The sequence below is a fragment of the Passer domesticus genome, chromosome 8, assembly GCF_036417665.1.
Source record: "Passer domesticus isolate bPasDom1 chromosome 8, bPasDom1.hap1, whole genome shotgun sequence".
Lineage (NCBI taxonomy): Eukaryota > Metazoa > Chordata > Aves > Passeriformes > Passeridae > Passer > Passer domesticus.
In genome coordinates, this window is record NC_087481.1 from 34,212,701 (window position 1) to 34,237,764 (window position 25,064).

General features: G+C 40.2%; 1 protein-coding gene across 3 annotated transcripts in view; it reads right to left on the reverse strand.

Annotated features, from left to right (window-relative positions):
- Nucleotides 1-25,064, reverse strand: part of RET (ret proto-oncogene) — a 228,755-nt gene that overhangs the window by 61,734 nt on the left and 141,957 nt on the right. The window contains exons 9-13 of one of the 3 annotated variants that reach the window (XM_064430307.1): nucleotides 18,563-18,957; nucleotides 18,254-18,339; nucleotides 18,071-18,147; nucleotides 17,683-17,925; nucleotides 16,469-16,771 (exon numbers count right to left, since the gene is read on the reverse strand). In XM_064430307.1, coding sequence (XP_064286377.1) covers nucleotides 16,469-16,514 — 46 coding nt within the window. In that variant the 5' untranslated portion in view covers nucleotides 16,515-16,771; nucleotides 17,683-17,925; nucleotides 18,071-18,147; nucleotides 18,254-18,339; nucleotides 18,563-18,957. Of the gene's footprint in view, nucleotides 1-16,468; nucleotides 16,772-17,139; nucleotides 17,275-17,682; nucleotides 17,926-18,070; nucleotides 18,958-25,064 lie in introns of those variants that run through there. The other 2 variants (XM_064430306.1, XM_064430308.1) reach the window with 2 other exon arrangements.

Here is a 25,064-nt window from a genome sequence, read left to right on the forward strand (position 1 = left end):
GCACTAGGCTGTGATCATCCACATGGTTTTCTTGGCAATTTGGATCTCTCAAGGAACCTGGCCTGAATATTGCTCTAGCAATACCCAGTGCAGTTTTACTTATAAAAGTGATTAATTGAAGACTCTAAGCTGTTACTACTTGGAATAGGAAATAAAATGTCACTCAGCAAGCCATAAATCATGAAAGCTGCCAATAAAAGCACCTGAACCATGCAAGTCAGAACCATGCAAGCTTACTATCTGTAAAAAAAAAAAAAAAGTGCATCCTTGCAACAAAATAATACCCATTACTTGTATTATTAAACAGCTATAAACCTTTCAGACAATAGCTGATTTTGTGCAAAATATCCTTCCCTGATTTATCACGAATAAATAAGCTTGTGAATGAAAACATGCAGATATTTTTAATTTTATTCTTTTTTCTTAAGGGTGTGAATGATAAGGATTGATCCAAGCACTCTGAAGGCAGTAGTGCTTGTCAATGTTTGGACAAAATTTAAACTCTTTTTGGTGGATGCCTATCTTATCTCCAACTAGTTCATTTATTTATTTACTCCCTCCACCTTAAGAATTTAACACACTAACAGCAAAGAACTGCTTAATTCTCCAGTAACATATTGACTTTTTAAGGAGTAAATGAAACTAATTAATTCGTTTAGTAAAACTTACTTGTAATGACAATACATCTATCATAACAAGATGAATTTTATCAAACACGCTGTCTATTAGCTTGTAAAGAAATACTGTAAAATAAAAGCAGTCTTGCTGGCACATTGTATTGTCTTCCATAAGGTGTTTGCTAAACAGTGCAGCTATATTGTCATAGTGGATTTCACTGTAAGTCTGTTTCTCTCATCAGTGTTTTTTTCTCTATTTTCCATAAATCTCTTTTGCATGTGGCAGCGTAGGAAGAAAAAGCTCTTCAGTAAGGCAACTCCTCCTGTCCTTTACAATGACTGTGGAGGGATAGCATCGAGTATTTGTTTCCTTTATGTCTGACAGACCTTATACAGAAATAGATAATGTATGTAGCATGTATAAGATAGACTGTATGTAGCATGTTAAAATATGCATCAATTTAACCCATGTAAGCTACCATGCTTCTACTTTTTCACAGCGGGAATGGTACACAACAGTCAGTAGCAGAGCCTGAACTACATGGATCTTGCAGTTTTCTAATAAATCAAATGGCCTGGTGAAGAAAGATATCTTAAGTTACATTGTTCTCAGGAAATTAAAAATGCTTCACAGTACATGACACCTATCAAGAGCTGTGAATAAGTATAATCACAGTCTAACAAAACCAATCTACTTCATAATTTTTTACAGTGCTTTTGACTGCCATACCTAAATGCTGCCGAAGTAAATTATTTCTATACTCAAGGATTAAGAGTGGCTGTCACAGAAGAATCTGGTTTTTTTTCCTTCATCTCCAAAGCTCCCCAGAACACAGGGTTGTCTTTATATCTCTCTTGGACAGTGTTTCCTAAGGTTTTTTAGAACATTTAAAAAGTGGGTTGCACCTGCTTCCACCCAGTCTTTTCACTGTCCATGTTTCCTCATGACCAAACAGTCTAATCCAGAGTTTTCAGGTGTTTTGCTCAAGGTCTTACAAGATGCCTTGTTCCAGGAGAAATGAAAAGGTAATGATCTTGACTTAGCAGGAATGTTTCCTGATCCCACTCCTCTATCTGCAGAAAATAATGTCATTTCTTTGAAGCAGCTAATAACAGGAACAACCATCTGTCTGTCAACCACAATAGCAAGATTCTACTTAGCAGAAGCAACCCCAGGTGACAAACAGGAAGCATGGATGGAACTGCCATGTGAAGAGAGCCAGACAGATGCAGTTTGTTTCTGAAAAAAAAGTAACTCTCTGAAATATCCTTCCATGGTTTGTTATTACATTAGATTTTTCTTGTTCCCTTGCTGCAGCTGTCTTTAACAAGAAAATTTAAAAAAAGCAAACACAGGTGTTTACCCAAGGATCAATTCACCTGCTGTTGCTCTGCTCCACCTGGCCCTGTCGCTCAGTACCTGGCCCAGCCGTGCAGCTGGGCTGACTCATCTCTGCACAAGAACATTTCTAAATGATCTATTTTCAGGGCTTTGGTGCTGCAAAAGGAGAAGGAAGGATAAAGACCCTTCTTTAATACTATATCATTTATCTACTTTGCATCACACTTTTACCTTTTTTGAAACAGCAAAAACACAGTGGCTGAAACCTCCAGGCTTCTGAATGCTGGGCTAATGTGCAAATCACCCCCCTGCAATCAAAGGCATCATAATTCATGGGCATCTGCATCATCCTCCCCCAATACCAATTTACTGGAGCAGCAAAAAGGAAAGAGATTTCCAAGTTTGTTGCAAAATTTCAGATCTGTGTTTGAATGGAGTTGATGGATTTCCAGAAGCAGAGTGGAGTGCTCTGCTTTGAATTAGCCATTATCTTTTACATCCCTCCATGTTTCCTGTCATCACAAAAGAAGATGAGTTACCCTTTAACTTACTGCAGAATAATCTCTGACTACCAGCAAAGGGGTAGTTAATGCTATTGGCAAGGATGATTTAGGAGACAATTTCAAAGTTCAGCTAACTATAAAAACAGAAGTCATACTAAAACAGCCTCATTCATTCTGCATACCGTGAGGAAAGCAGGGCTTAATACCACAAGTGCTGGGAGATGTGACAGTGTGATGCAAAATGGTAGTTTCTCACTTTCTCCCTTGACAAGTGCATCCAGCTCTGCTGACAGGAATTGGTGTTCATCAACCACTGCTAAAATATAATATATTAAGTATGACATCAGTGCCCAGACCAGATCTGACAGGCCTAAGTGTATGAAGAGGAAACCCTTACCTTACAGATTCAGCAGAATAATCCTGACTTTACAACTTTCCTATTTAAACAAACCAAGTAACCTAACAGCTGCAGACAGGATATATTCTGACAAAAGCTTGATTCTAAGCTTATTTTTGAACATATTTTTTAAGCCTCCTACAATGAAAAAGTCCATTGTTTCAGAAAGTTACAAATCTTTTTCTGTGCTTAAACAATAGCAGCAAATGCCCTCCAGCTACTTGACAATCAGAAGCTTTTTTGCTTTTATTTTTTTCTTCAATTTGCTATTTTTACACATGCGCATATCCATATACATATATATGTGTAATTGAGTTTTTTCCACAAAAAATTAAAACCCTCTCAAAAAAAAAAAAAAAAAAAACAAACCAAAAAAAGGAAGGAGCAGTTGTGTATTCAAAATTCAAAACTGTTTAACAAAAATTTTGTTATGGAAGATTGTCATATGAGGGGTTCCCAGCATTTTGTATCACTGTGTATCTCTCAATCCTCATTCCCTTCTTATGACCAAATACATATTTATCATCAAGGCTTTCATTGCAAGCACTACATCTTAGATCTTTACTATGGCTGACTGTCCATCAGAAACCTACAGCTCAAAAACCAGTGATCAAAAGGTAACACATTTTCCCATGGATATTCAGCTGCCAGAGGCACAACACAGAAACAAAGACCACCAACCACATGTCAACTATGTACTGAAGGAAACCATAGTCTGAGAAGAACCATTCCAGAAAGAGTAAACCCAAATAAACTTGTGTATATTTATCTGTGTACTTCACTGTAAATAGGCACTTAAATTTCATAATGAGAAACACAGACTCCTGAAAATGCAAAGTGCCTTAAATACACTTGATTCTCCACCAGCATTTGCAAAATAACAGGAACATTATTTAGGGAGATAAAAATCAGCAAAACAGTCCATGTGGCTTATTTAATTTCCAGGGTACTCATTTTATGTCACTCTGCAACTTCACACTTCATTTATCACTGTATCAACATCTTGTTATAAAAAAATACCCATGGATACTTAAAACAGGGAGCCCATGCAGAATTTTTGTGTGATACTCCATTGGTAGGATTGCTAGGTGATTTCTGACTAGGGCTTGAAGACCTTGTTAAATATTGACCTAACTCTGGCAGAGATCACTATGCCCATCACTGGCCATTTGTTCCCACAACAATCCAAAATCGTTTACCCAGACAGCTCTACAAAAACATGAGCAGTGAGAAAGCTGCTAATGATCACACTTAAATGACTTTAAGATTTCAGTGTTCATATCTCATTGAGATAAATGGAACAATCCCTCACCCCTACAGTGTTTCTTCTAAAGTGATTTGCAAACTCTGGAAGTTGTCACCAAACGTGTTTTTCATAACTTCATGTTAGGAAAAATCACCATGGCAAAAGGAATAGAATCTAAGACCCACTGTGCTCTCCAGAAGCAAGTATAGCATATTTAAATGAAAAAAAACAAAAACAAAACACTATTAATAATAGCGACAATTGCATTCTTGTTTTAATTATTTTACAGTCCCCAGGTTACCTGAAATCTAGGTGAGAAATCCATCTTCATTAAGTAATGCTAGAAAAAACTATGATCCCATTAAACATAGAAGCCAACCGTGATCTGAAAATTTTGCCCATTCTGCTTTTGACAGTACCTTTGCATTAACAGTTTCCTGTTTTTTCCTAAGCTTCAGTCTGTTTTCCCTCATCCAGTAAAACTCGCATAAGGAACAGAAAATAAACAAGCATTTTAACACTCACTTTGCTGAAATTTCCCCAAGCAAACAAAACAGGTATAGAAGCTGGAATGTAGCTGCTGAATTAATTTCGTGTTTTTTCATTATTTTAATTTCTTATCTCATTGACAATTTTTTAAAGCTCATTCTTTCTAAATAGGGTTACATTTTGGAATTCTGGTCAATCCTAAATCCATATGGACATGTAACAAAAAAGGTACAGGCAGGCCTTTGCACAAAAAGCTTCAGTGCTGTTACCATTTTGGCAATATACTCCATGATCCAGGGGTGTATCTACACCCACTATCTGGCAATATCTAAGGGCAGTCCTAATTAAAGCTGTTAGAAAGATGTGTCTAGTGTGAAAAGGCAAAAATGAGGTTCTGCAGTTTTTCTGAATCACCTCTGCTATGATAATGCTCCTTCCTATCATCTTAATGAATGCATGAAGAGCTAAGGCTTAATATTTTCATTCTGAGACAGACTGGATTCACAAGCTATTCAAAAGTTAAATGTGGAAAAAAATCCAAATAAAACATTCCTCCCAGACAAAATCACATGTCTAAACAATTGCAGATGCTGTGACAGTGTCTGCACTCTCTGTCAGGACATTTGGAAAGGTAATCACGCACCCACTGCAATTTCTTTTTCAATGGCAGTTCCACACATTTGTAGCTCACTGTCCAAACGCCAGAAAAGGTGACAAGGTAACAATTCTGCTTCAAATCAAGACTAACTAGGATTGAGTTTAGTCCTTGGAAAGGAGGAACAATAGTCTTTTTCTTCTTCATAGCGACTTCCTCTGTGTTCCGCATTCAGAGCAGCACAATGTCACACTGGCAGGCATAGGGTAAACAAAAATATTCTAGGAATGGGAAGTAGGTAACATTATAGGATTGTACCATATTCCCCTGGAGTTTTGTAGAACACCTTATCACCAACTCCTTCCACGAAACCAGTGCTGCCAACCAACAGTAGTTAAGTAGCTCATGTCCCAAACCCCATTTTAAATGAAGCATATTTAAACAAATATTTAAATTGAAAATGTGAAACCATAATGAATGCAGTGGAAGATGCTAACTATGAAGCAGAACCAACAGTAGAAAAAAAAAAGCTGCAGTTCTTCAAAGATCAAAATCCAACAAAGCATTGCATTGATAACAGCGAGAGTTCTCAGCAGCTGATGTCAAAGACAGGTAAATGGTCCAGGCAATGGCAATTTAGGATTCCGGGTAGAAAATATTGACAGTACCCTTATAATCCCAGTGTTAATTTTTCTCGTGGTCTCTCTGCTATCATTAAACTCTCATTTAACAAGAACTGCCTACCAAATCATAAATCCAGTTTAACTCTTGAGACAATGGATCCTCAAATCCTGTGTCTACTTCAACAAACATCATCACGCCAATGCATTTCATTTTTTATCTGAAGAGAACAGCGCTCTTTTCTCAGTGACAAGGTTAGGCCATATGTATACAGACTTTTTCAAGGTCTTAATTGGAAATGCTCAGTGGCAGTGTGAGGTCCCCAACTCATTGCATGGGATTTGAGAATGCTGAGCATGGAATTAGAAACTGATTTTTGAGAAGACAAAGACCACCATATATCATATACATCCCTGGGGATTTTCTGAAAACCAGAAACTCCAGAAGCTCATCTTGACATCAAAGGCATCTAACTCCTGTCTATTCAGCTGTTGATGATTAACAATATAAGTATTTTGATATTAACTCTCAAGTTACATTCACTGCAGACTAAGTTATCATGATCTCATAAGGAGCCCTGATTGACCAAACACCAGACACTGGCCTCAGCAGCCATACAAAGGCTGCATTTGTCCTGTTTTTAATACCCCGAGCACCGTAAGAAAACGAAGTCAAAAGTTTCCAAGAGACATCATCTAACTCATCCAAGGTAGATTTGATTATATATAACCAACATGAACACACTGCTGTCCCACCTGTTATTAAGATATTGCCAATTAAAAGAAACCCCACAGTGACTGCAGTCAGAAACCCTTGCAGCTCCCTGCTACCAAAATGTTTCCCTTATATCCCTTGCTATGTCCCAAATTTTAGTTTCCACCATTACTCAATTTCCACCAGTACTTCCACCTTTGTAATACTTCAGCTTAAACTGAAAAATGTAAACTCAAAATGCTTTCTCAGTTGTCTTTGTAAATAAATATTGCCACTCATTTATATTTTTCTTCAAAACCAGCATTTCCTAAATTCCTTATTGTTATCCTTTGCATTTCAAGAAGTATGAAGACCAAAATGGACCATTCAAAACTTAATATTGCCAGGCATCATCAGGAAATAAACTATTGTGTCAGGCATGACTATGTAGTAATACTTACATTATCTTACATACCATTACCAAGGTTTACCAGAGAAAGGAGGGGGAAAAAAAAAATCTTTTGTCATAATGATTCTTTAGCAACAAAACATTTTATAAAGTAAGTAAAAGTCCTTGCTACCAGTATTATTGCACTGACAAATGTAATGACTATAATCAATCTAAACTCAGTTTTTGATGATCAATCTAAATATTTAAATAATGTACATTCCCACTATTGTCTCCTGGAAGCTGCATTTAGGACAAAAATATTCTGAAAGGCCAAAGTAGAGACTTGCACAGATTCATCCCCTTTGCTTTCTAATTGCCAGGTACTAAGGATGGCTCTGCCATGATGCCAGAATTGCCTGCGCAAAGACAGAGGACAAAATTTTTCCAATAAACTAAAAAACTGACACCCAACTGCATGATGCCAGGAAAACAAGGATTTAAGAAATTATTGGAAAAATTATAAAAACACAAAAATAGTCTATGGCAGCTGGATTGAAAAAAAAAAGGTGGAGGGGCAGCATCAAAAAGATAAGTAAAATCGTGGGCTATTACTGCTTATTTTCTTCAGACATTTACTGCCCTAAAACCTTCAGTCCAACTTTCATTTCAAATTTTATTAGACTAGAATCTAAGAAAATTAATAGTTAAAAAAGACCCTTTTTCCAACAACAGGCTCACATCAGTACCTCAGTAAGAAAAATTTAAAAAAATAATTTTATAAATTATCTGGTTTTCAAAGAGCTTTTCAGGGTGATCTATCACAGTCTCTTAAGATGATCCTGTTTGTTTTTAAATCTAGAGAAAGTTTTAAAGGTTTTGGGTCTTGTCTCCTTTTTATTCTCTGCAAAATACATATTATAAACTCTCTCACTAGCCAGAAAGTCCCCAGCAAAGCAACTTAAGACTACTTTTCTAATCTTCACAAAGGCAAAAGTTTACCAAAGCAATAAAATTGTTTAAAATGCCTTCTCATCTAGAGCATGTCGGCAATTCTGAATTGAAATGTGCAATAAAATTTATATTACAGCCATATTGTTTCCCCTTCATTACTTTAAAACGTGCATGTTCAAGCCCAAAATCTAAACACTCCCATTGCTTTTTCTGTTTCATAACAGCAATTGGGATGAGCCATTTTACACGAATCATCTTCCTCACTCCTTTTCACTTCACTGGCACCCATGAGCTCAGCTAGAGAAAGCTCTACCCAGAACTGCTGAAAAGCAATAACAGGCAATCATCTTTTTTTTAAATATATATATATATTTGTTTCTGCATTCCTCTCCAAAGACACTGTGACTATCAAAATACAAATGGGGCACCCAATACATAGCCCACAGTTCAAAGGTAGCAGAAACAAGACAAGGTAGCACTAGACATTGTCAAAAATCCACAGCCCAGGGAAACAACAGTCCTACAGGAAGGCTTAAGGGCATCTCCCCTGGTCCAACTGAGGGAAGTTAGACTACTAAGGCTACTCATTAAAACTATCCAGTCAAAAGAGTCATTCTTGCTATACACACACACAGAACTTGGTTCATGCTGCCAGTGGAAAGTATCTCAGATGTGTATCTTAGCCTAGCCATACTGACCAAGTGGTCAGGAACATCGTACCTAAACCTCAGGTGACAAGGGAGGACAAAGACACCCAGCTCTAAACAAACTAGCCCCGATATTGTAAACCAAGGCAAAAGAGAGTTCTGTGCAAGCCAACCTCACTCACATGCCTGAGTAATAACACCTGCAGCAGTCTTCCAACTAGATGAATCTTTGTATTGTCCATGCAGCAAAATAACTGGAGATGTTATTTTGACTGTCAGGGTGTTGGTCCCACAACAGGAAATCCTGCACCTCAGAGCCATTTCAATGGTTAGACAGCACACACCACAAAAGGGGGACTTGACATCAAACGGGAGCAAAGAGAAATCTGGCCCCCGAATGTACTGCCAGAGTTAAGTTTGGGAACTGTGTAATCCTTGACAGGGCTTTGATGCAGCAGTCCCACTCTAAAATGCTTTGCTGATGGAGGATAAAACTAAGCATATGCTGAAGTACTTCAGAGATGTGAGAAGGCTCCACTCAAGTGTTTTACAAAATTATGACTTCTCACTGCAAGGGCCAAAGCAGCACTCTGTTTTGTTAAAAATCAGTGCTGGATACTTTCTCCAAAGGTCCTGTCAGAACTTCCCAGTCATCACAGTGCAAATTTCACATGGCAGCCAATGCTTGCTATCCAAATCCACTCTCTTTTAATTTTTCTGGGTCTTTTTCCTCTGAAAAACAAACTTCTTTTCCTATTAAAATAAAAACTTTAGACCTTTTCTTGATGAGAATTCTTTGGATTCTTTCCTTTCCCCTCACTGTTATTCAGATTTCATGAAAAACACACTTTTGACTTATAGTCTTGCACACCACAATCTGGCAATATAACTGTGTTCATATCATTTCCTAGTGTCTACTTTTATGCTGCGTAAAAGAAAGCCTGATTGCTGCCCTAGAGTACATATACATTTCAAACCCTCTGGTCCTCTGAGATGACTGACTGCCATAAATGTATGTATTAATCATGCTATACTGGCTATTCCCATGCAAATAGACATAATTAATCTAATTTTTTCAATCAGCTTTTTAAAGTCATAAATTGTTATGGGCTGAATTTTAGGAAACAATAGCTTTTCTTTGACTTTATGTTACACTTTATTTGCATTAATGCAAATTATTACTCCCCTTCTTGACCAAACAGCCAGAACACTGGCAGTCAGTGCCTTCCTCCCAAATGCAGCAGCACACAAAACTACTTTTAACACAAGAGACAAGTTTGAAGCAACACAGTGACAGGAGTGGAAAGAGAACCTAGAGAATCAAATCCATTCTCAACATCTTGTGAACCATTGATACTTTTTGCATCCTTACTTCTCTTTACACAGAAATAGTTTTCAGTGTCTACTTTAAGATAATAGGGTATGGAAGGGCACCTCATCAAGAAAGACAGAAATCCTCCAGAAGCCAACCAGTGTAGAAGTATCACCTCTTAAGGGAGCCAAAGGAAGCTGCTCTACATCATCCTTGTCAGAGGCCAAACTGAAAGCATCAGCTCTTTATGCAGGAATGGTAAAGAACTACCTGCAGTAATGCTTCTACTCCTCCCAAATCCAGAGAAACCATTACTTAAGCCACTGGGAGATTTAAATCTCATCTCCAAGACACCCTCAGAATGGCACTGACAGGACCACATGATGCCTGCTTTAATTCAGTGGCAAAACTAGCCTTTAAGGGGCTTTGGAGATATATGAAATTCTGGTCTACTCACGTCAAAATGAGTCTTTCCATTTCACAAGTGAAAAGAACAGATAATGGAATTGTCCGTATCAGAAAACTTGGTGCCTCTGAACTAGGAGAAAAAGCTAGATTTAATTTTATTATCTGAGATTGAAATTTGTCTCACTTAGAAAAAAGCCATAATGGACATTAAAAAAAAAAAAACAACGAAAACCCAACCACCCATTACAGCAACACAAGCAACTTTGTTATATCAGTTAAATATATTGTTTAATTAGTTTTCTAAATGCATACACTGAAAAGCCATTAGACAGCCATTAGGAGTAATACATCCATTTTCTTTTTACAATCACCTGATTTACAATCAGCCAAATTTCTAAACTAATTCAGTCAAACAACATTTCTGGCACTACTACCCCAGTAAAGTTTCCAATTCCCTTTTTTGACTGTGATTGGTGTAATTTTCCCTTAGGCTCTGAAGCACTGATGATCATCTTCGCTTCAGCAGATTTACAGAGCATCTCTTAGGTTAAAATGTTCCTAGTATGTTTATGGTCTCATTTCAAGATCCAGAAATCTGAAACTATTTAGCCATTTTTATGAAGTAACCTCTAAGAAAACCAGCTTTGTGTTCTCCTTATGTGGAGAAAAATGAGATGGCTTTAGACAAATTTAGAAAAAATCCTGAGCTCCCAAAGGATCCAAATCCATCTGGTTTTTCACACCTCAGCTGACTTACTGTTTTGTTAACAAAAACTTTCTTAATAACTTTATTAATTAGCAACATATCTACATGAAAACTTGTTAAAAGGCTCATAATGACTTTGCCAAAACATTGCGGATTATCTCAGTATATTTCACTGATAAAAGAAAAAAACTACAGTGTAAAATAAAGCCTTTGAATAGATTTCATTCTACAGCTTCTGCAATGCTATTTTTCATTGATGCACTAGAGATTCTGTAAGGTTTCCCACTGTGTTTTCCCTACCTTGCATCAGCTCCAGTATCACGCCGTTTGGAACTGCATTAGTCAATCAACAATACACATGATATTCTAAGGATAAAGTAACTGGTGGTGGCACTTTACAGAAAACTAAGAGAGAGAGTGTGAGACAACGAGCAAATGTGTAGCACAGCTGTCAATTGAATTTGAACCCTGATCTAACCAAACTAATATGCAAACCTCAAATCTGTCCTTCTCCCGCAGTAATTGCTGTATTTATTCCTTGCAATGCTTCAGTTGCTTGCTTTCCAAAATATAAGACAGTTACAAAAAAAAAGTCATCTGGAGATTAAACAATTCCAAAGTTTCTTTAGAACATTTTGGTGAATTTTTAAGCTTTGCTTCTGCCAAACCAAACAAAAGTAGAAAGCAAGAGCTAAGAACAGACCGCAGCATGAACGTGCCTCAATCCTGGAAGAAGATGCTCTTAACTTCCACCCTGCTCCCACAGGGAACCACCACCTGTGTTCAGGTAAGTTTTGCAATGCTCCGGAAACAGATACCCACACTCAATAAGCACTGTGAGGCAATTTTTACATTTCAAAACCAAGAGATAATTGCAGTCCATCACCAGCTGGCACCACTTCCAGCTCTGCCGGAAAGCTGACGGATGCCAATGTCTGAACAAAGCAAATGCTCTCCTCACCGCAGACAGGCTCTAAATGACCTTTACACAGCAAGGCTCTCCAGAAAACACCAAGCTTCTTTTGTGTGGATTTCTTCCAACCCATAGCATATCTATGTTTGCTAGGTTGCTTTATGGGAGAGAAAGCAGCCTGGAGGAGCAGGACCAGCAGTGCCAAGCAAAGCATGAAAGTACAGCAACAAGTGAACAAATCTCTCCCTCCTGCCAGGGGCCAAACTGGGGAAAAGGGAAGAATTTAAAATTAACAAAATACATGTGTTGGCATCAGCTGTGTCTGTCATTTCAGTTAAAAAACCAAAAATGTAAGAGACTATGGCATGACATACAGATGGAAAACTGATGGTGGGCATGCTACTGAATATACATCTTGCATTCAGGTGCTGAACCCACACTGTCATACAGACTGACTGCTGATGTTAATGCTATGAGAAATCTTGTCTGTTAATCAAAGACTAACAAATGAGCTTTAAGCATTAAAATGCTGGCTTTTTGTTATCTTCGTATTCATTTCCTTCATACTGTCTCTATGACAGTAACAAAATCCTTGAATGAAGCCAAGGACCAAGACTGCAACTAACCAGCAGAAATAAGCAAGCCAATAGCACATATTGCCCTGACTGACACCTTGAGAAGGCAGCACAAAACAATGAGAAGGGAACTAAATATAACACAAATATGGATCCAATTAGCATGAATTTTAAAAACCCAACACAGTAAATTATTTTCTATGAAAGGGAAAACGCAGCAGGAGGGGAACTTCACTGCAAAATCTCATTTGTGAAGGAACTAGAAGGTGAAGGACCTGACAATAGGAGTAAAATGAGGGGAGACATGAAGCCTAGAGGGCCACAGAGAGGCCAGGCTCCTTCCCTGGTAGGAGCGCTGGGATGAACCCCAGTGAGTGCTGTGTGAGTGAAGCAGCACTTTCACAGTCCAATGCAGGCAGCAGCAGGTGACCAGAGACAGGACAAGTGCCACCTGGGGAGGAGCCAGAAGGTAAGATGATGAACTTCTGGTTAGAGAAAAACAACACAGAAGGAAGGAACCAAGAAGAGTTGCAAGGTTTGAAATTCCCCCATAACTCTGATCTTTCCTGATTAAGACATACGAGATCTAATGAAGTGCCTCTCGTGGTCCTCCACAGATTCCCTTTACCCTTTGCCCACAGTCATGGTTGTAATAAAACAGAGTCATTTTTACTTTAAAATGTAAAATCCTGATCATATATTATCTGAGACATGGCTGTTAAAAAAAAAAAACAACACAACAACAAACAAACAGGCACACAAATTATGTCCGTCTTAGCCACTTCCTGACACGAGTCAATGAATGGTCTGTGCTCCACCATTTGACCTGATCAGCACTGGTTTGATCTAAAAGCATGAGTGCACAGGAGATCTTTTATTTGACAGAATCACATAGGTATTCTTTTCCTAGAGAAAGCACCCATTTTCTATCATGAAATACAAATATGTGAAATAATCCACACTTGGGGGAGAAGAATGCCGGTATCTGCAGCTGGTTTCCGAAGTTGGTCTGTCCTTGATCTGGATGCATGAGTTGAGCCCGGACTTGCTCTAAACCAGTCAAAACATTAGCAGCAATCCTAGCAGCAGGGAAATGCACTCTAAGAATCGATCCCAAACAGTCCATAAATGAGTATCAGAATTAGTACATTCACCAGAAGTTTTATATCACAGTCAATAAAATAGGCAAAAAGTTTGAATAATCTGCATTCCAGAGCACATTGTTGAAGTAGGATCCCTATTATTTCCATGGGTCGGTTTCCCTTCCAATTTTAAAAAAAATTTGCATAGTGTAATGCTTACAAACTGTGTTTTATTCACTGAAAATAAATTACCTCATCAAAAGTATTCCCTTTAATAACAAAAATTACTTTCCAGACAAGACAATCCTACCAAGTCTTTCCCACAGGTATTCTTTTCTACATTTAACTGAACAAGGTCCTCCTCTGATATCAATGAGCTTTCAGAATCAAAACTCCAGCACCAAACAGCCAGGCAGTGTGACAGGCAAGTAAACACCTTCAACTCCTACAACTGACACGATGTAAAACTTTTGAAAAAGACACGTGCACACTCCATAATAAAACCCTGCATCTCTTTTAATTGGTAAAAGAGACAGAAGCCTTAGTTTGGGAAGAAACATGCCTTTTATTTTTGCTCTTTCTAGGCTACTGCACGTTAAAGGACAGTGCCTGCAGGAGACCCACATGTTGCCTGTGGTGCAAAAGCACCAAAGGCTGAGCCTTTCTGCTTCAGAACAAATGGTCCAGTGTGCTTTCTGAAGCCTGCCAACACAAAATAACCAAATCTAATCCTTTCAACTAACAGCACGTTCACCAGATTGACTATGCCAGCTCACTCAGTAAAATACCTTTGGGTTTGTTGCGAGCACATGTTTTATGAACTACAGCAGTTTTAAGCTTTCCAAAACCTTTAGATAAATCAAAGATGTACCAATAGCAACTGAGTGCAAGGGTATCCCTGCAGGTTAACTTTGGGTGGCAATCCTCTATGATGAGGTCTTGCCCAGCTGAAAGAGATTCCTTCACAACACCTGGCAAGAGCATGGCAGTTACCCCTGAAGAGTCCCTGGCTTTCCCCCAGGATGGAGCCCACTGCAGCTTCACTGTGTTCCCCACGAGGGGAATGCATCATCACTGCTAAGACAGGAGGATGATGAGTGTATTTCTAAACTGGAACTCTATGCATGCAGGGGTTTTGCTCGTACCTCCAAGACATAACGCTTCATCTTACCCCTGCTGTAAACTCAGCTCTTACTGCATAAAAGCTGTGTCACACACCTAAACAATGTGAAGCAGTGTTTCTCTATCAACAGACACCCATACAACATTGCTAATACGCTGGACTTCTTGAAATAACTATGAATACAATTACCCTAAAGTGTGGGCATAAATGTACACAACTTTTCTTCCCCATAGTTTTAGTACAAGCTAAGGGGAACCAAGTATTAAGCCTCAGTAGTCAAAGCTGAGAGCATAAGCAAAATATTTGCAACTTTAAGTATAAGCAAGCAATATACCAAAAAAATCTACTTGGCAGCCTACTCTACTCAAATAAATTAGCTCCTGTAATATTCCTTCAAATATATTTTTGGCAGACCCAAAAGTTAACAATTTATGGCTACATTTAATAATAGTCTTTCAAACTATTTCCAACTGCTGAGGTCTGATATTTATAAAGATTTAGATATCTGTCTTCAGTAGACAGAACCCCTTTCCCACCTGAGAGTTTCAGAATGAAATTCATGTAGAGTTGTACAACTAAAAGTAAAATCAAATGGTGGTCCAAATGAAAGAGAAGTGCTGCAGGAAAAAAAAAAAAGGCAGCGAGTTCCTAACACCAGCTAGTTCAGGATGTGCAACGATCTGGGGTAGCACAGCATGAATCGACGAAAGCTCATCTGTCCAGCTTAAACAGAAATCACTGGAAGTCATCTTCAAGCAAATGCATGTGAATCATTTTGGCTAATGAAAACATACCCCTCAAGCTGAAGAACTTACGTAAATTACATTTCTCCTAATTCTGCCAAAAACATTAAAGAAAATGGATTTGCCAAAGATAAAAGCAAAGTAGGCATGATAGATCATCCATTAGCAATACAAGTACGGCTAATTCTTCCTGACAGTGAAATGTCTTGGGATACAACCCACTTTATTTTTTTTACTAGATGTGTGTGTTTAGATGCAGTATATCCTACACATTTTATCCCCTTATATCCTACACTTCACTACTAGTGAGATTTTACAAAGATCAGGCCTTAACAACAACATATTAAGAAGAGAACAAATATGGACAACTTAAAGTATTTTAGCATAACAAAGAAAAATAACTTAAAAATTAAATAGGAGCTTTGTAATCTCCGCAAGTACAGAAAGTAGTTTAAAATGGTGCAAATTAATACAGTTAATCTGAATTAATAACAAGAAGAAAAATGTCACATGCTTATGGGGAAACACAAGGGCAGAATTAATATTGCACTCTACTCACTGTCAGACCAACTAGTGAACTAGTTTGGGCTTTAGTTTTTTTCATAAATGCATTTTTAATGTGCAAGGTTGTACTGCATTCTCTAGCATACAACTTTGATTTATTCATGTAAACGTCAGAAATCCATCAGCAAACAAAGCCATATGGAAGAAAAAGAGATATAATGGATTTTCTGTTTGCTTTAGAAACTTGACATCTGTGGATAGCATCATCTAAGTTACAATCCAATCACTATTCATATTCTGGTCATTTTCATCTACCAATCCAAAACGTATTTTACCTGATGATACAAAAAGCTCTGGGATAGCAGAGACGAAATCGTGTTTTAAAAACTTAAAAAGGGAATAAACTTTAATATTTTCCCATACACATCATAAATTCAGAGAAAAGCAAACTCACATCTGTTCTAACTTAGCTTTTAAAAAACGAAGAAAACGTATCAGGATTATTTATATCTTGTCTGTATTTGTGGCAAAATTTTCGGAACCGGACCGAGCCGCTGGTGGCACCTGAGCTCCGCAAAGTTCCCGGGGCGCCGGGCCGGGCGGTACTTACCCCCGCAGAGCAGGAGGAACGCGGCTGTCCGCGCCGCCGAGCGCATCTTCCCCGCGCGGCTGCGGCCCCACCTCGGCGCTCCGGGCGGCACCGGCCGGGCTGCCGGACGGTCCAGGGGCTCTCAGTCGGGCCGGCCCATGGCCCGGGATGGGACGCACGGAGCGGGGCAGGGACGGGACGGCCCGCGCCGGGATGCTTCTCCGCCGGCGCTACCCTCGCTCCTCCTGGGTCCGGTGCCGCCCCGCCGCCACCGGCCGGGAAGAAAGAGCCTCGTTGCCTCAGCTGTGCCGCTCCTCTCGGGCTCTGCGGGAGAAGCGAAGTCACGACCGAAGCCCCTCTCCGCCGCCGAGCCCCCCGCGCTGCCCGGGCGGCGGCACCGCCCGGCTCCGGCCAGCCCCCGGCCCCTCCTCCGCGGCCGCCGGCCGCTCTGCCCGGGCCGCCCCGCCCGGCGGGCAGCCCCCGCCCCGCCCCGCCCGGAGCCTCCGCCGAGGGCCGAGCGCGGCCCCGCCCCGCGCATCCCCGCGGGCAAGGTGCGGGGCCGGGCGGCGGCAGCGGGCGGCCCGGAGCACCGGCCCGCGCCCCCCGGCCCCGCGGGCAGGAGCGGGGCTTGGGCGGGAGGAGCGGGAGCGGCGGCGCGGGGGGAGGAAGGCAGGCGAGCCGCGCAAACACACCAGGTGCGAGACAAAGCGGGGACAGGCGCTGCGGCACCAGGATGTACCCGAGTGGCCGTCTTCCCCGTCAGCCGAAACACATTAAACGTGTTGAATAATTAATCCTTAGGAGAGGAGACAATTTTTGCTTGATGGTAGGAGGATGCTGTAGAAGATGTGCGCTACCTGGCAGGCAACCAAAGTAAGCCGGAACGCACGCGTCCCGCTGAGCGGCGAAACGCCACTTTTAAACCGCAGGCGGGAGGGGGGTGGGAAATCTAACCGAGCCAAAGCTGAAATACGCTTTAACAGGTTGGGCTCGCCGAGAAAAGCACTCCGAAAAAGCCGCCGCTCACAAACACCGCCCAGAGCCCCCGCTGCCGGCACTCCCTCCGCCCGGCGGCCCCGCCGCAGCGCCCGGCGCGCCCGCGCCCTGCCCCGGCTGCCGCAGCCGCCCGGAGCCGCGGGCAGCCCGGCACGGCGCGGGCACAGCCCCCCGCCACCCGCGGGCACCGCGCCCGCAAGCCTCTGGAGGGGCCACAGCGACTGCCGGCTGGTACAAACCCTGCCCTCGCCCAGCGCCTCTCCTGTCAGGGCATCTTCAACCTGCCGAGGAGATACTTGCTGCTCCTCTCCCGAGAGCTGATGCTGCTTCCACACAGCCGCGCTGCTCCACAGATCTGGTCGTCAGGATTCAGACACAGATCAGCGGCTACAGTGTTCGGCTTCCCCAGCCTTCACACTCTGAAACGCCCAGGCAAGGTCAAGCAGACACACAGAGGAGATTGACGCTCAGTGCCGTTGCACCTAGCAAGAGTTGCTATAGATTATTTAAATAGAAGTCAAATAGGAAATCCTCTCTCTAGATTAGTAAGGACTCTGCTTACAGCACCGAGCTCTTTAGGAGGCAAAGTACGAGAAATTACCCTATAGGAATGTTAAAAGAACTAACCTATTTTAACTTTTCTGTTTGATCTTCTTCCATGGTCTTCGAAAGGCTTGGGAAAACAATAAGCCAAGTCAAAGCAACTAGAAGGGTAATAATGAATTTGAGATGAGCAATAATGACCACCATTAATTAATTGCTTTTAAAGCTGCCTGTCAGATAGTATAAATTAAACTTTTGAGTACTTACATGTCAAGTGTTTGTGGGGGTTTTGCAAGTGCCTAAAAGAGGGAACTGAGAAGGTTACTTGGGAAGTCTGTGAACCAAAGGAAAGTCTATAGCAAAGAAAGCAACACATAAAACATTAACATTAAATCAATGCTTTGTGGAGAAATGTCTTACGTTAAGCTAAGCTTTATCTTAAATCATATTTAAAAGCTCGTGTAGTATACAAATCAATATTGATGCCATCTAAAATACACCACTATCATCTGCACTGATAAATGCCAGTTTTCATCCAGGACAAAGTGACTTCTTGGAAGAATTTCAAGGACTTACAATCTCTTCTGGCATCTCAGCAACTGAAGCCAAAGCTGTACTCTTCTGCCAGCTTCAGGCTCTGCTCCAGCACACTAAAACTGGTTTTAGATGCCATCATGTTCGTCATGCAAGGAACAGAAGTAAGGTCACCAGAATAATTTCTTCATTTGATTTCCAGGCTTTTAAGCTAAGCAGTTTTATGTGTTTTCAGAGGACTGTAGCTTATACACAACACACCTGGAAAAAACTGGCCAACTTGAATGAAAACATGACTAAACACAGGTGTCTTGTGTGTTCCAGCTACTGTGATCATGTCTGTCATGTTAATGCAGCCACCATTCTTCCTGAAGCTGTTGTCCTTTATGGTCAGCAATGATATATTGAGGAAACATAGTTCATCCAGGAAACACAGCCTGCCATACAGAAGACAAAAATAACATAACTGCAGCATCTCTCAAACCATGCAAAAGCCTATCAAAATGGAGGCATTTAAAATTTTCCACTTGAAATTCAAACTTCAGGAGAAAAATCTTAAACCCTTCCTGCCCAGCCTGGTTTCCACATCCCTGAAGAGGCCCAACACAGGCTGTGAACCATCTGCCCTTGAGTTTACGTGAGCCATACAAGCCTATAGCAACCATCTCTTTCCAACAGCTAACTTCTGCTCCGCTATGCATAAAATACACTTTCACGTCATTCACTTGGTTTCTTTGTCTGAAGGTCTTCTGAAAACTGAATGAAAACCAGTGCTTGTAAATGGGGAATAAAGAAGCGAGGTGTCCTTAATTTACCAGAAAAGCTCAAGCTTTGCAGTGACATCTCCCATCATTCTCCTAGCAGAAATACTTTGGATGTAAATCAACACTTTCCTGCAGGCTAGTGCAATTGTGGAACTATGGCTCATACTCCTTCCCTTCCCCACCCCCCTCCCCGACTTTGACTCATTTATTTGGCACAGCAGGCTGAGCTATTAAATTACTGTAAGGTTTTTCTTTTATAAAGGCACCCTGAGATGTCTCGATACAATAATGCTTCCTGAAACTGATGCTGATTGATAACTGTTTCTTGGTTTCATCACAAGTCTTAGATCATGTTCATTTAGCATCAGGGCAGGACACTTGAGGACAGTTCCACCTTTCCATGTTTTCCAAACACTCAGGCATGAACACAAATATTTTCAGGTAAAACTCCTCCTAGAATATTGTATTTAAAATCCAATTCTTGATCAGTTCAGGACTTAAATACTTTTTCCCCCCATGCTATGAGGTTGGTTACTGCAGAAACTCAGTCTGAGGTGCTGCTGTTGATTATATAGAAAAAAAATTAAAACTACAAAAACGGGTTATTAACACTCAATGCTATTTTGTGATCAAACTGTCAAGTCTTTCATACAGTTGCAACTACAGTGGCACCGAACAGATATTCTTCCTAGGTAGATCTAATAGTAAAAGGACAGATCAAATTTTGATTGTGACAGTGACAAAGAATTTATCTGCATGTCATACTTAATTAAAGTTCTTATATACATGTTTTTCCACAATCCCTGGGCTTTATTTTCCTATCCTTCTATCAATTTCTTTCTTTTCTATTATAACATATTATATGTTATATTATATGTTAGATAATATATGTTAGATATTGCTAACGTATAAACTGCACAGCATCCACATTATCTATTTAATTTTTGTCCACTTGAGAGCATTGAAAGAGCTAAAAGCAGTGTGTTTTCCCAAAATACTCATCCAAAAGTGCTATGAATTGGTCAGAAACACTGACTACCGTGAAGAAGCAGCAAACCTGTGCTAAGAGATGTCTCCATCTTGGCACCTAGAGAAGGGAACCAAAAGCTATTTTTTTCAAGTCAGGAGGAAAGAAATCATTCTTGTGGAGAAAGTGCTACAGACTGTCCTGGTAACAAGAAGTTTAAGCAAGAGCTTAGGATTGTCCAAGAAATAGATTTCAAGGCAAAACCAGGATTCTTGTGAAAACAGTGAGAAGGGACTGGCATAAGTGAAGGTGCTGTATGAGGGAAAGCAGAACAGACCATGAGCCTGGGCAGGACCATGACCAGGAAGAATCCGTGTCCTCCAGTGACCTGACAAAGCTGTCCCTCCTGGGAGCTGGCAGCACCAGGACTGCCCTCATCTAATCTCGCTGCTGCTTCTTGGTAATAAAATTCTAAGTTCCTCCAACAATAGTAGTTTGTGTCACTGTAAAGATAATATAAAGCCTTTCTAAAAATACATTAATCCACTAAAATTGCCCGATTCCTGGCCATCAGATTGTTTCACTGAAAGCATAAACTTAACTATCAAAACTATCATGAAATCATAAATCACAGTGTCTGGTGCCATCAGAAGTCAGTACCAAAATAAGTCTCTAACCATTTATCTGAAAGTTTCAAATGTTTGCCTTTGTTGCTGCAGGTTTCCATGAAGCACAGGATGACTATGCTGGAGCATTTCCATGCAGAGAGGAAACAAATTCTCTCAATATTTGCAAACAACAGGTGCTTTTTTGTTTCAATTCTATTCAGAATCTCATGTCATCTTGCATCTATCTTGTTACAGAAGCTCTCCAAAACTGACAGGAAATACAAGCTCAGTTTTCATGTCATTGTTCTAAGGATTGTCCTGCAAGTGCCATGGATGCAGCTATTACGTCAGAAAAAGGCATCTGGAGTGAAGGTCAGCGTGATACACACTGTTGTACTTTCAGTATTGTAAGTTCCAAACTCACTGAAATCCAAAGATGTGATTTTTGTACTCTCTTGGAGCAGCAGGATCACAGGAGTGTGAGTGCATGAGGATGTGAACCTCTTGCTGTGATGATGAGCCCTGCCCCGTGTGAGAGAGCCTGCAGGCCTGGTGTGCCTGTAGCAGGGCATCCAGCAGAGCTGTGCCACAGCTGTCGTTCCGCCGCCGCAGGAATATCCCCAGCTAGCATCGGGGACAGCAGCAGGGCTGATGACTCATGGTTATCTCATTTGCAGAGACAATCCTTTTTGCCTGGAACCATACTATAACATAAACCCAACAGTTGTAACCCACAGGCGCCTTGGCATTGAGGCTCAACATTTATCCCATTACTCAAGAGGCATTAATTTCCCCGAGATATTAACAGATATTGGCATGATAAATCTCTTTGCATCAGTACAAGCAGTAAGGTTCTTCTGAACTTTGAAGGCTGGGTTTTTCTAGCTTTTAAACAAATATTTGGGATCTGCCTGGAAATGTTATGATCACGCCCAAGGACATTCACACATCCCCCATCAGAAACTGAATGGTAGGGGGTAGATACTTTTCCAAAAACTAGCTAGAGAAATATATTGAAACTGGCAGCTGATAAATTAAAACCAGCTAACAAAATAGAAAACATCCTTTGTTGACTCTTCTCCAGGTCCATTTCCAGCAGATAATACACTACTGTGATCACAACAATAAAAGATTATTTTCATCCTAGTTTCTTCGAATTTGGTGTCAAATATAACAGCCCACATGAGAGATGTGTAACCTCAATTCCCTACTTGTTCATAAAGTTCATGAAGTTCCAGCCTGGGTTATGACCAAGGCAAGCTTCCTGCTCCCTGCCAGCTGCAGTACCCCTACAGTGACCTGGGGGAGGTGAATGCGTTGGAGAGTGATTCTGTCCAAGGTACAGTCAGATTTACCCACTACAACTATTTCTGAAGTTTGCATGTGACCTTAAAAAACACTCCATTACCAACTTAATTAAAAATAATAACAACCAGATAAAGCTGTGATACATGCTAAATGACCAGTAAATATTTGTGAAGCTGAGCTTTCACTTCATTTTTTCATTCCTTATTACTCTTGGCTGCAGAGAACTTGAAAACATAACCACACTATACCCTAGAGGTTTCAAACCTAAAAAGCAAATGTAGAAAAGACATTTCAAATATCATCATTTTAGAAGTAATAAGGCAGAGAAACTAACTCAAAATATGTACATATTTGTCTTTCAGTATGAAAAGCAGTTAAATTGGACTGAAAAAGTATATTTTTCTTGAGCAGTATCAAATCTCCTATGCTTTAAGTTAACAACTAAACTCCAAAATCTTATTTAACTTTGGTTTAACTTTGTCTCAGTGCTCCTGAGAAGAGGCACAGCCAGTGCCAGTGTCTCTTTGCATGAGGGAGCCAGGAGCTTCCCAGCAGTGCTGCTCTTCCTGCCAGCCACAGCAAGGTTCAGTACATGCCATAGTGACAACGAGAGGGCCTCACTTTTTTCAAACTTTCATAGGTTCAGAATAGAGCCACTAAAACTCATGTTACTGGTGGGTTAGCCCCAGTGCCAACAGGGGAAATGGTGACCTAAGAGTTTTCAGTCTCCAAAATCATCAGGTCAAATTCTGTCAGGGAAGAACCGACAACATCATGACTATTATTCAGTTATAAGCGTGAAGGCACACCAAAGTTAATGAAGAGAAGATCACATTCAATGGAATAACAATTAATTTTGTCATTATAGGAATTAATATAAAAATATCAGAATCAGGACTTATAAGGGACTTCACCTCTAAGTTAACCTGTATTGGGTTAAATGATCTACATAATCTGATTTACTTTCAGCACCATATGTTACTAAATCGTAATCACTAGAAACCAGGAAATATGATCCTAGGGTAATTCCAGAGATCTGCATTCCCACTGTACTGTAACTTTAAATATATGGTATCATGGCCATAAAAGAGAGCACTCAGATAGTCAGGTCACACATCTTCATTTGTGCCATAGTTTATAGAGGCACGTTTGCCCCTGTATTCCATCGATCTAACAGGATGTGTTTTTCTATTACACATGCACAAGGTCTCTACATTTAAAGAACATTGCATTAAAAAGGAAATCAAGAGCTTGCCTGTGAGGAAACGTTAGGACTGAGATTGCCCCATGCATTTTTTATTTGCTCACTGATATGCCTTACAAGTCTCATTCAGGAACAGCTAGGAATGTGTCAGAACTAGTGCTGGAACTTATAAATTCCTAGGATTCAACCCAAAGATATAATCTCAAAATAACATACCTGAGACTCATGAAGAATTCTTCTTTTTCCTGTGCATTGAGTAAGCCCAAAGTCCAGTAAATGCAAGAATATACAATTGCATGTACAAACACTCTGAACAAAGGGGGTGAATTCAGATTGAAAAGGTAAACCTTGTTTATGTTTTGAGTGCCTCATACTATGATACTGTTCTTTAATGTAGGCTTTTCCAGTATGTAATTTCTTAAAACTTTTTTAAATTAAAATTTCAGAATTATACCACATGGAGCCACACTGAGTACTGCATAAGTTACAACAAGATTTTAAATGGCAGAAAGCAACTATTTAAAAGGAAAATAATATTTTGTATTCTTTAAAATAGGTAACTATGACCAAGATGCCAAGCATATTAGTACAATCTGGTTCTCCTAAAAAAGCAAAAAACAGAAGACAAGCCCCAAAACAAGAATAACACACAGCAAAAACTGCCAAAACTCATATATGTTCTTTAACTTTGGAATTTGATCACAATTTGAAACTTAAAGGGATTAGGAATTTCTCAAAATCATCATGCCAAACAAAAAGCAAGATGTGGAGTGCTAAGTCTTGGCCAGCCCTGTAGGGATTCACCCTGTAGCACGAGGTCCCTGACCCTCTAACATCCTGCATGGCTCTAAGGCTCTGTACAGTGGAGAACACGTTGGTCAAAGGGACCACTCTGGAGATTTAGCAGAAAGTCTTCAGAAAGTGCTGAGGGCGCAAGTTCTTTAAGTTAGAGGCTTAATGCACAGGCAGATGTGGATTGATTTTTCAAGGAAATGGGAACAAACCTCTCTTCCCTGAGGTCCCTGTTCGAAATGCCAGGTCATGACAGCTTTCCATAGTATACACTGACACCATTTCTTTTCTACAAGATACACCTACCTGTATGAAAGTGCAAAATCTTACATAAAGTTTATTTAAGGAGAAGAGACAGGGTCTCTGCCCAGTTACCCACACAAAGCTCTGACTTGCACTTTCCCTAGTAAAAACAGCAAGAACAGTATAAGATAACAGTAAACGGAACTCTTACCAGTGTAAAACATGTGTTTAAAAGGTTATAACAAGTAACAGAGGTGGTTTTTTTTGTTTAGTGTTGCAGTCAAATCACTGAGGACAATTTCATATTTATTTTTCTCATTTTCAGATAGAAGGAATGAAAGATTTCTGTTTTAGTGGAATTATGCCTACCATTACACACATGCACAGAAATAATATAAACCCTTAGAAGCTCATTCTACTATTCCTTTGTGCCATGACTTCCATGAACTTAAAGAGCAGGAATCAGAACCCAGGGGAGAAAGACAAGAGAAACTTTAAGTACTTAAAGCAGCTAAGCAAAAGTAGGTTACCATCGTATTTTTAATTTATGTGTATTACAAGATGAGCTGACAGTATATCTCCCATTACCAACAGCTAGGCAGTTTCTTTTCTAAGTCATCATGGTCCGTTCAGCAACTCAGAGTCTGTTTCTGTTTGT